This window comes from Mesoplodon densirostris, chromosome 7 (assembly GCF_025265405.1).
Source record: "Mesoplodon densirostris isolate mMesDen1 chromosome 7, mMesDen1 primary haplotype, whole genome shotgun sequence".
NCBI classification, from domain to species: Eukaryota; Metazoa; Chordata; class Mammalia; order Artiodactyla; family Ziphiidae; genus Mesoplodon; species Mesoplodon densirostris.
In genome coordinates, this window is record NC_082667.1 from 8,871,508 (window position 1) to 8,883,210 (window position 11,703).

The following is an 11,703-nucleotide window of genomic DNA, read 5'->3' on the forward strand; positions in this document are numbered from 1 at the left end:
AGGGCGCGGGTGGGCAGCGGGTGGGCCCAGACGCAGGGAGGGGCCAGGGAGGGCGGGGCAGGGGGAGGGGCCCGGTCGGGGGTGGGTGGGAGCCGAGGCGAAGCGGCGAGGGACGGGTGGGAGCTTGGGACTCACTCCCGCCCCACCGGGTCCGGCCCGCAGGCTACCCCAACGAGGCGGCGGCCGAGGTTGTGCTGACCACGTTGCGCGAGTGGCTGGAGCAGCACAAGGACAAGGTGAGGCCTGGGTCCAGCCAAGAGGACCAGACCGGGGTGGGTGGCGGGGCGCACCCCGGCCCCGCTGACCAGCCCCACCAGCCACGTACAGAGCGCTGGGCACATGGGGTTCAGGCCTTGCCATTGCTCTCTGCGTCCCCTCTCCTTTCCTCGGGGCTGTTTCCTCCCCGGCAACCAGGGCGCAGGGTAGTGAGAGAAGGCAGTAGCACACCACACCATGAGCCCCTTCTGCAGCCTGAGGGCGAAGAGCGCCCCAAGGGCGAGGCAGGTGCAAACCTGCTGGGGCGGGCGGCGTTAAGGCCGGGGAGCCGGGGAGCCGGGGTGTGGGTGGTTTCCCCCCAGGCTGAACAGGCCCTGGCGCAGGTGGACCGGCTGATCATATGCGTGTTCCTGGAGAAGGACGAAAACATCTACCGGCAACGCCTCCCCCACTACTTCCCCGTCGGTACGTACCCCGTGGTGCGCGCCCCGGCCAGCCCCTGCCCCGCCCCCATCCACCCCGGGCGGGCTCTCACTGTCCTCTGCCTTCCAGCGTGATGGCAGCCTGCCGCCTACCCTGACCAGGACTGGTAAGCAGGGCCTGGCCCTCCGTGTGGCTGCCCACTAACCTCGTGCCCACTAACACACCCGCTCACCCCGCGCTCCGCTCACCCCCACGCAGGGAAGCCAGGGAGGCAAGCCTGGGAAGCCAGGGGAGGCCCACGGCCCACATGCTCTGACCTACTGGCTTTGCCCACAGACTCGTCTGGGCCTACCGGACCGCGCTCCCAGCTCTAAGAAATCGCGGAAGCCTGCAGCAGGGCTTGGCCACCCTATTCTTTCCCTCCACCCCCGCCCCCTCAGCAACCTCTATTCTAATAAAGACCACTACTGTTGCAGCTCCTACTGTCCCAGTCCTGGCTGGGGACGGGTGAGGGAAGCAGCCCAGGTATGGACAGGTGCTTTGGCTTAAAGGGGCTGGCGAGAGCTCTCGGTGAGCCAGGCAGGTGGAGGCACGGGCCGGACAGCAGAAGTGGGCAGCAGCACTTCACATTTATTGAGGGCCTGCCCCCAAGGAGCTCACAGCCTGGGGGCCGAGACCCCACATGTGCCGGAGGGAAGAGAAGAGGTGAAGGCAAAAAGGAAGGCGATGCAGACACCGCGGCCCAAGCAGTGGGGGTGCAAAGCAGGCACAGGCAGCAGGCCGAGGGGAGGGGTGGGAAGAGAATGGTGGCCTGGCAAGCCCCACTAGGCCTGGGCATGGAGGACCAAGCACAGGCTTGAGGACTGCCCCTCCCCCACCTGGTTGGCACCACCTGGGGTGCTCTGGGGTGCCCCCGCTCCTCCACCTGCCCTGAGCCAGGCCCCACCATCACGCCGGCCCTCTCCACCCGGGACTCCTCCACCAGGCAGACCCCTGATGGAGGGCAGGCAACCCAGGCCCTGGCCAGGACAGCAGGGTGGAGGCGGAGCCTATGAGGGAGCAGCTTGAAGCTTTGGTGGTCCTGGGTCCCTGGGCTAGTCTCTGAGGAACTTCCACATCCCCATGGAAGCCCCTGGCCAGCTAAAGAGGGAAGGGGCGGAGGCCTGAAGGGAAGGAATCAGAACCCCAATAAGCAGGAGGGATCCCCAAGAGGCCTAGCCCCCTCAAAACTGCTCCTGGCGGGGAAGCTTGGGGGTGGACAGGTGGAAGGCTGAGAGGAACCCACCTGAGGGGAAGGGGGGCAGCCAGACACAGAGCAGCCAGGTGGGCAGCAGCAGAGCAGGGACACGCACACACGTGGCTCACCACCAGCGTCCCCTTTAATAAAACACGGAAGGTCGTATGACAGGGAAGGGGGTGGGGGAGTGAAGTATGACCATTTACAACCACAAAAAAACCTCTGTACATGTCTAGCGCCTGGCAGAGGGGAGGGCAGGCAGGGCAGCAGCAGGCCGGGGCCGGCCCTATTTGTAGAGGATATCGTAGTGTCCGGGCCGGTAGAGAAGGTACACCTTGGGCTCGGAGCCCTCGGGGAAGATGTGGGGGTTGGTGGTGCCGCCCTCGCCGCGGTCCATGTACTCCACCTGGATGGAGACGCTGAGCGCCTGGGCCAGCGCGATGATGTGGATGTGGTCGCTCTCCTTGCACATGGGCTCCACCTCCTGAGGCACAGGGGTGGCTCAGGGCCCGCATCTCGGCACCTCTCCCCCGCCCCCTTCCCCGGCCCGGGGCTCCCCACCCAAGGCACCCGAGTCTGAGGAGTAGGGAGGGGGCAGCACCTGCTGGCAGAACTCCTTGACGGTCCGGCCACCCTCGATGAAGTGCTCAAAGAACTTGCTCTCGCGCTGCAGGTAGCCCGAGGTGAGCAGCCGCAGGTAGACCACCAGGTAGTCTGAGGTGCTCTGGTCGTTGAAGGAGGCCAGCAGGTCGGCCACTGAGGTCTGCTTCTCCACCTGCTCGATCAGGTCCATGAACTGCCACCCGAGGGGGACAGAGGGCAAGATGAGGGAGGAGATGGGTCAACCCTGCCACAGCCAGGCCACCCCCCAATCCACTCTGGCTGACCGGGTGACCGGGTGGCTGGGCTCACCGTGTTATGGAAATCCTCAATTGTGAACTCAGTGAAGCCCTGGGACACCAGGTCCTCTTTGCTCTTGGCGGACACGGCCTTGAACCTGTGGATGGAAGGGAAAAAGAGGCTGGCATGAGCTCCTAGGCCAGCAGAGCAGGGGCCCAGAGACACCAGCCCTGGGGTGGGGGACTGGCCACTGACGGAAGCCCCAAGCAGAGGCCCGTCCCGTCATTGGGCCTCAGGTGGAACCACACCTCCCAGTCATCAAGAGGGAGGAGGGGGCCCACAAGCCCTTCATGGAACCCTCCCCTACCTGCTTCCATTGTGCCCAAGTGGCCACCCTCCTCACCGCTGCAATTCCTTGCTGTCATCCAGCAATGCCTCCAAGTGGGAGAATCCGAAAGCTCGATAGAAGCAGTTTCCATCAGGCCTGGTCTTGCGGATGTATGAGTACTTTTTGTGGAGGTCCTGCGGAGAGGCAGCCCCCAGCCCACCCCGTGCCCGTCAACATCAGGCCAGAACCACGGCGGGCCAAGGAAACCCCCCCAAGAAAGGTCACACCAGAGCGGGTGGCAACTGAGCTCCAAGCAGCCACCGGGCAGCCTTGGCTGCTGACTCTGGGGTGGGGGCTCACTTAGCAACCCACTGCCAGGAGCCCCCAAAGCCCCAGGAAACTGTTATGGACACATTGGGTGCACGGGTCGCCGAAGTGGTCACCAGCCAATGCGTATGCCACGCTGCTGGGCCCGAAGGGCTGCTGTTTCATAAAAACAGGCAAGAGAATGGGTCCCTGACCGACAGAGCTTTTCCAGTGAACAGCCTTTCAAACCCTGAGAGCTCCAGGGCAAACAAGTTAGGGTATGGGGCATAGTGCCACACCTGAGGCCCCTACCACACAGCCCCAGGGCGGGAAACGGCCTCCCTCGCCCCCCCTGTCTAGTCTCCACCCTGCCCGCTCACAGGGCCTGGTTTGCTCTTTTCCAGTTCCCTCCGCAGCTCAATGGAACTTCTTCCGCCTGCTGAACCTCCGCTATGAGCGGGGTGGGGGTGGGTGGGGGGGATGGGTGTGTCTGGCCCTCAGTTCTGTCTGGCAAGCAGGCCTCACTCCCCTGGCCTGGGCCCCTCCCCTCCTCCTATCTCATACCTTCTCCATTCTCCTGAAGCGCCCCCCAGTCACCTTCCCAATGACCCTGCTTCCTCTGCGACTGAGGCCCCTAGGCCCCCACAGCACACCCACCCACGGCCTCTCTCTCTATCCTCGGAGGGTCTGAGGCGGCCACCAGAGCCTCCCTCTCTTGGATTCAGGTCACCGTTCCAGGAAGTCTCCCCTCTCCTCCCGCATCATCAACTTCTCTCTCCCGACCCGTTTAGACCCATCAGCATATAAACCCAAGACCAGTTCTCCCTTCGAAAAAAACGCTCTGCTTCCCGTGAATTCCTTTCCAGCTACCACCCAATTTCTCTGCTTTCCTGTAGGGCTTCTAGTGAAGCCATCTGTGCCCACTGTCGCCATTTCTCTTCTGCTGTGAACTCCATCCCAGCAGGCTTTTACTCTAGTGAAGGTCACGGAGGGCCTCCTAAGCCCTAAGGTCGAACCCATCCTCCCCAGACCAGCCGCTCGGCAGCGTCTACCTGCATCCACTGTGCGGTGACGCACCCGCCCCACTTCCGTCCTCCCTTCACGTGCTGCCAGGCCCATCCTCTCCATGTCCTCCAACCTCACCGCTGCCCCTCCTCATCTAACCTGTGGCGGTCACGGCCGCCACCAAACCACAGAGCACCCTTCCTCAAGAGCCCACGTGTCACCTGCCAGAAGACAACCATGCCACAGGCCATCCACAGCCCCTGCCATGTGAACAGCACAACCTGCTCAGACCTGGGGCAGCTTCAGCGTCAGCTCTACTTGCTCTCCTGACCTCACGGCTCATGGGATTTAAACGTAACTCTTCACCCGCCCCCTTCTTGGCCCTCAACTCCAACTTTGACTCACACCCAACTGCCTCACCTCCACCACCTCAGACCAACGCAGCCAACAGGTGGCTCCTGACCTCCTCCCGGCCTCCCCTCAACTGCCCGCCCTCCACCTTTCAGCTGCGGAGCCAAAACCTCCCAGCCACTGCCGACTCCACCCTCACACCCCATCCAACCCAGCAGCAGACCCTTTCGGCTGTGCCCGCATCCAACCGCTTCTCACCTGGGCCACTCAGCTGCCCTGGCCGTCCCTCCATCTCTGGCTGGTTTTATTGCACAAGCCTCCGCCCAGGTCTCCCTGCCTCCACCTCACTGCTCAGTCTATCCCCACCCAGGCCACCAGCGACCGGAGAAACCCATTAAATACTCAGCTCCCTCCAAGTCCTTTCTCGGCTCCAACCCCCATGTCTCCTACCCGCTCTGCTCCGGCCACACTGGCCCCCACCCAGCTCTGCCCAGCCAGCCACGCCAGCTTGCTCCCTTGCCTCTCAGTTCCTTACTCACATACCCCCATACTTAAAACTGCAAACCTGGGGACTTCCCTGGTGGCACAGTGCTTAAGAATCCGCCTGCCAATGCAGGGGACGTGGGTTCGAGCCCTGGTCTGGGAAGCTCCCACATGCCACGGAGCAAATAAGCCCGCCCGCGAGCCACAACTACTGAGCCCATGCCCACAACTACTGAAGCCCACGTGCCTAGAGCCCATGCTCTGCAACGAGAAGCCACGCAATGAGAAGCAAATGTACTGCAACAAAGAGTAGCCCCCACTTGCAGCAACTAGAGAAAGCCTGCGCACAGCAACAAAGACCCAACACAGCAATAAATAAATAAATAAGTTTATTTAAAAAAAAAAAAAAACCGCAAACCCTCCCACTCCTGATCTCCTTGTCCCGCGTCACTTTGCTCCACAGCACCTACCACCTCTGACATACATTAGGGTTCCCCCTCATTTAATGGCCGCCTTTCCACTATGAACCATCACCTTGAGGGCGGGAGTTGACAGCTGCAGTCATCACTCTATCTCCAGCACCTAAAACAGTGCCTGGCCCACAGTATGTACTCAGAAATGTTAAATGAACGGGACAAAATGTGTACAAAGAGCCCAAATCACTGCCGCTACCAGAACAGCTACCAGAATCAACCTGAGCGCTCACTCTTTGCCAGGCCCTCTGCCGCGGGCTAATAATACCCATTCTCCTCCTCCTCCTCCTCCTCCTCCTCCTCCCAGGGTGCTGCCCAAGACCACACAGAAGGGGTGAAGCCAGGACTCAAACCCAGGTCTACCAGGCCCCAGAGCCCGTGCTTTCCTCTCTCTACAGGCCTCTTGGGTAAACCATAAACACCCTGAGCAAGGGGTCAGAGGGGACCACAGGCCACACAGAGCTGATCTGTGTGCACTGTTTGGCCCACACATTTTAAATCTGAATAAGCTGCCAACTATTAGGAGTCTGGAGATTTTACCACAAAATAACCTCTGGCTTGTCTTGGAAGCACCGATGGAGTGACAGGCATGGACACTCCCATCCGCCCCATGAGCTTCCACTGCCTGCTACTGGCTGACCCGAGCTGTGGCGTGGCTGTTCACCACCTGACCCGGCCACCTTCAATCACCTGGGTTACCTGACTGGCCCCTGAAATGGCTAACCCCAAAGGTCCCTCCTTTCAGGTGGAAGGTTCTAAGCATCTCTGATCTTTGGGGGAGAGTGGGGAGGAATAATATTTACTAAACCTGGGACTTCCCTGGTGGTGCAGTGGTTAAGAATCCGCCTGCCAATGCAGGGGACACAGTCCGGGAAAATCCCACATGCCGCGGAGCAACTAAACCCGTGCGCCACAACTACTGAGCCTGCGCTCTAGAGCCCACGAGCCACAACTACTGAGCCCGTGTGCCACAACTACTGAAGTCCGCGCGCCTAGAGCCCACACTCCGCAACAAGAGAAGCCACCACAGTGAGAAGCCCGCGCACCGCAACGAAGAGTAGCCCTCACTCGCCACAACTAGAGAAAGCCCGTGCGCAGCAACGAAGATCCAACGCAGCCCAAAATAAATAAATAAGTAAATAAAATTAAAAAAAAAAATTTACTAAACCCTTAGGCTGTGCCGATTAGACAGTCTACACATACTCACTGTCGCCTTTCAAACTCCCAGCTCACAGAGAAGGAAGTGAGTGGTTAAAGGACTTACCTGTTTGTAAGTGATGCAGCAGGGCCTTGCACAAAGGTCTGTAGGCCCCTCTTCCCCACTGCTGCCTACCTCTCCACACATCCCGGAAGCAGGATGCAGGACTGTGTCCCCGCTGCCACCGTCGTCCCGCAGCCGGCCCCAGCCCTCTCAGCCCCACTGTGAGCACTGAAAGCATCAGCTCCCCGCAGCCTGCACCAGGCCCCACAGGCATCATCTCCCTCAACCTCACAACCACCCTGTGGGCAGATGCTTTCATCATCCTGATTTCACAGATGAAGACCGCACAACTCAGAGACCCCACGCTCAGAGACATCGAAGGAGTGGCTGAGGCTACAGCTGCTGTGTGGTGGTCAGGATTTGAATCGAGGTCTTTGTGGTTCCAGAGTCTGCATGCTTATGAACCAGAGGGCTCCCCCAACATCCCACCCTCTCTGAGGCCAGACCCAGCGAGGAGCAGGTCTAAAGCAGGCACGCTCCTGCCCTGTCCCTACCCGAGAGCTCTCCCTGCCCCCTCAGCCAGGCTCCCACCTTGATCTTCTGTTGATAGATGCTGTCATCCTCAGCATACTCTTTGTACAGGACAGAGAGCTCCAGCCGCTCTGAGACCAGAGGGTTCTGCACAGCGATCTGCAGAGGGCAGGAAATCCATCGTGTTCTGACAGGTGAACGGGGTGACCCACACCTATCAGCCCGAACACCTAAATGAGAGCTGCTGAGCCCAGTGGCACAGTGACCACCGCCCCATAAAGGCAGCTAGTACCCAGCTCAGCCTGGAGAGGAGACGGCTTCCAAAGTGGAGATAAACATAGGCCTTAGGTCCACCCTACGCAGCCCCTCACCTCTTGCTGAATTCGGTCCTGCTGAGCCATGATGGCTTCATCGTAGGCAAGACAGTTAACACCTGGAAGAAGGAAGACGGCCAAGGATTACAGTGGGCCCTGGCTATCCCCACTCCAGGCAGCTGGGCGGAGGACAAGAGCAGGCGAGGAAAGCAGACTTGGGAATCTGGAAGCCTGCGTCACACCCTGCTCCACCCCAACTGTGTGATCCTGACAAAGTCCTTTCCTTTCCTGGGCCTTAGTTTTCTCATCTTTAAAGTGAGGAGGCCAAGGTGATCAGCCCCAAGGTACACTCTTAAAGCTCTAACAAACCCTTTCCCCTGCTTTCTAACATCACTTCCCAGCAGCCCGGGAATGCTCTGGAGCCAGGCAGGGTCTCTTGAGGAAAGAAAGATGAGGAGGCAGAGTCTTGGGCTGGATGAGAGCTTCCTGTGAGCCTGCACTTTGCTCAATCACACCCTTCCTCCACCTGCCATCCTGGGTATTCTTCTTCTTTTTTTTTTTTTTTTTTTTTGCGGTACGCGGGCCTCTCACTGTTGTGGCCTCTCCCGCCGCGGAGCACAGGCTCCGGATGCGCAGGCTCAGCGGCCATGGCTCACGGGCCCAGTCGCTCCGCGGCATATGGGATCCTCCCGGACCGGGGCACGAACCCGTATCCCCTGCATCGGCAGGCGGACTCTCAACCACTGCGCCACCAGGGAGGCCCTGGGTATTCTTAATGGTGCCCATTTTACAGATAAACAAATGCAGACGGGTGAAGTAATCTGCCCAAGGTCTAAGACCTGTGGTCAAACCCAGGTTTGTCTAATTTCAAAGCCTGCACTCTTCACCACAATAGCCCTCCTCTGCTACCTCACCGCAGAGGCTTATCCTCAGCTGTGAATAGGGACTAATACCACCACCTTCCCCCTTCACTTAAGTGTCAGGAGGAGGTGCTACCTTAGAGGCACAGTGTTAAACACTCATCAGTGAGTTGGGCAGGTCCACCCTGTGGGTCCCGCTCTGAGCAGCCACTGGTAAGGGGCCAGGAGATCTGAATCCTGGCCCTGGCTCCTTCTTAACTTACATGATCCTGAACAAGTCCCTTCTAGGGGGCTGGGTCTCCGAAAGCTCAGTCCCTCGAGTGTGCGATTAGAATGGGAGGTGGGTGCTGAATGATTTTTAAGGCCAATCCTTCGGAGCTTGAGCATCCCGGATCCTCAGCTGGGCCTCCACCCATCCCCTACGCTGCCCTACAACAGGGCTGTCCCTCCCACCCTAGTGACCTACTCAGTCCCCGCGTCTAACTCAGGGGTGAAAAAAAGAGGGTGGGATCTTTCTGAAAGGTCCAACTCTTCAGGGGTCTAAGAAAACAATGCCTAGACAGGCGGAAAGAGGCTGCAAAGCCAGAAGAGGGGGCTCTACCGGAAACGAAGGCTGCTGCCCTCAGGGGCACACACCTGCGGCCGCTCACAACCCCGGGCCGCCCGCAGCATCCCCAGCGGCCCACCCAGTCCTTTGTGCTCCGCAGCTCGGCGTAATTCGACGCCCCTCCGGGCTCGGGCTGCTCTGGAGAAGGCGGACAGCCGGGCCCGGAGGACGCCCGGGGCTGACTGCAAGGACCGGGGCGGGAGAGCTGGGGACCCGGGAGCCTGGCGCCCGGCCCCGGCACGGAGGGGGCTGGGCGCTGGGCGGGGCGGCCTAGGCCCCGCCCCGGGAGCGAGCGAGGGAGAAGAGCCGAGGCTGTGGGCCCGCCCCGCTCGCTCGCCCGCCAGCCCGCCCGCCCGGCCGGGGGTCGCGACAAGGCTCCTTCCATTGTGAGGGGGAGGGGGGGAGGCGGTGGAGGAAGGGGCCGTCCGCGCGCTTCGCCACCGGCCGCCCCACCCGTGGCCTCTCCTCGGGAACCGGCCATCCAGCATCGCCCCCGCTAGCCCAGGCCGGACGGCCCTCCCCCGGTCGGTACCTTCCGAGTCGCTGCCAAGCGGCTCCTGCTTCTGCTGCTGAGGTTCCTCCGCCGCCATCTTTAAACAGCGCCGCACTGCCGACCGCTTCCGGGTTACCAGCTGCCCTCCTCCCGGAAGAGAGCCCCTCCTCGTGGCCCCTCCTTGGTAACGCCCCTAGCAACGGGATACCTTCGGGCGCCGTCACCTGAGGGGCTCACACAGTCCGGTGGGGCCGCCGCGGAAGCAGGTTAAAGGGAAAGTAGTCCCCGCCCACCCTCCACCCGCACACTCGCTCGGCTCCATCTTCCCAGGCTCCCAAGGTGCTGGGTGGTGATAAGAGCCTCCTGGGGCCACTTCAGTTTTCTTCTCACTGGAGTTTGAAGCGCGGATTGTGTTATTGAGATAAGCAGGAAGATGAAATTAAAATCACGCAAGGCAACATTCCTGCTTAGGCCTCCAGAACTCATGGCAGGCGATTGAGGATCACCTGGTGGAGGAGACCAGGAATCGTGCTAATATCAGAGCCCTGGGCTTCACCGCCCCTCTCCACTGAGCCCCGGTTCTGAGCGGGCTTTGGTGTCCCGCTTACGACAGGGAGAGCATGTCCCTTGGGGTCAAGGACCTAACTTCGGACTCCCTGCCCTTCTGGTTATGAGAAAATAAGGGTGTTTGGATTTTTGGGTTTTTTTAAGAGAGGAGTTGATAAGAATGGAAAACAGATTAGTGAGTGGTTGCCAAGGGCTAGGGAGGAGTAGGGGGCAGCAGGGAGGTGGGTGTGATTGTAAAAAGGCAATAGGAGAGAGTCCTTGTGGAGATAGAAATGTTCTTTATCTTGATTATATATAAGTATCCTGGCATATTCTGTACTATAGTTTCAAATGCAAGATGTTACCCAGAGGGGGAAAGCAGGTAAAAGGTAGACAGGATCTTTCTGTGTATTCTATTAAAATTGTCTGTGAATTATCTAAAACTAAAACTTAAAAAGTAGCACGGCCTTGGATGCTAAAGATGCTGTTATTTAGAGAGGTTACAGTCTGGGGCTCTGGTTGTCAGCTTTTCACTATGGAGGGCCTTTTTTCATGAAGCGACGGTGGTCTGTTAGCACTTGAGAAGGCCGTGCCAGAGCTCCAATCAAATCCCTCGGTTCGTGACAATACAGGAGCGGAAAGTGATCTAATGTCTTTATCAGCTACATCCAGCCCTGCAGCAGGGGCATTTGGTGCCCAGGCTCACCACACAGCCCACAGTGGCTCTCTCACAGCAACGCTACAAATGCCAAGTCTGTGTCCCAGCCACACTGCAAATTATTATTTATTGGGTCACTGAGCCTTGGGGTTGCTTCCAAACTCAAGGAAGCAAAGGGCCACCCTGTTTGGATTCCATGCCTACCAAAGTGTTCATTCCTTTTCCCACTTTTAACACTGCAATCTGTAACTGCCAATCAGATCTTCAGTAAGTAGCACTGGTATTACCAAATCAACTAAGATAGTTGATGACAAAAACATGATTTGTATTTGGCTTTACAAAATCTTGAAAATAACTATAAGACAACTCCACCCTTACCCCCACTCCTTACTTTGACTAGGGAGTCTGAGGGGTGGGGGGCATTCAGGGGGAGTTGGGATTGGGATTAATGGCGGGGACAGAGAACACAGTTGCTCTGGAGAGTGAGAAGGAATCCATTTGTGGCCCAGTGCTGGACTGCAGGCAGGCTGCCAACACCAAGTAAATGCCTCCCTCCCACACAAGGGTCTGGGGCTTGAGGAATAGACCTGCACCCTCAATCTATGCAGGGTGTGTAAATGAGGGGTCCTCCTACCTGCTGCCCACTCTCCCCCTCTTGTCAGGCAGAATGGGAAGGAAATGCCCAGGGGAAAACTTTGGCTCTTAATCCAGCCCAGGATGGGCTTTTGCCCCACTCTTTTCCATGCCAATTTATTTAGTAGTTAATAACTGTTCTCTTACCCTCATTCCCTCTCTCCTGGTACTTTTTACCATTTTCGGGTTTTGATTCTC

The 11,703-nt window shown here is 59.0% G+C and overlaps 2 protein-coding genes across 3 annotated transcripts in view; one reads left to right on the forward strand and one right to left on the reverse strand.

Annotated features, from left to right (window-relative positions):
* The window catches only part of MACROD1 (mono-ADP ribosylhydrolase 1), a 152,258-nt gene extending 151,144 nt beyond the window's left edge, over nt 1-1,114 (forward strand). For both annotated transcript variants that reach the window (XM_060104326.1, XM_060104325.1), the window contains 4 exons: nt 163-236; nt 600-681; nt 769-805; nt 976-1,114. In XM_060104326.1, coding sequence (XP_059960309.1) covers nt 163-236; nt 600-681; nt 769-773 — 161 coding nt within the window. In that variant the 3' untranslated portion in view covers nt 774-805; nt 976-1,114. The remainder of the gene's footprint in view (nt 1-162; nt 237-599; nt 682-768; nt 806-975) is intronic.
* Nucleotides 1,115-2,000: 886 nt separating this feature from the next.
* On the reverse strand, nt 2,001-9,812 carry OTUB1 (OTU deubiquitinase, ubiquitin aldehyde binding 1). The gene is made up of 7 exons (XM_060104826.1): nt 9,708-9,812; nt 7,766-7,827; nt 7,455-7,553; nt 3,120-3,238; nt 2,789-2,873; nt 2,478-2,672; nt 2,001-2,360 (listed from the first exon to the last, which is right to left on the reverse strand). Exons 1-7 carry the CDS (start codon nt 9,763-9,765, stop codon nt 2,163-2,165), a joined length of 816 nt encoding a protein of 271 aa, XP_059960809.1. The 5' UTR covers nt 9,766-9,812; the 3' UTR covers nt 2,001-2,162.
* Between the last annotated feature and the right edge of the window lie 1,891 nt (nt 9,813-11,703).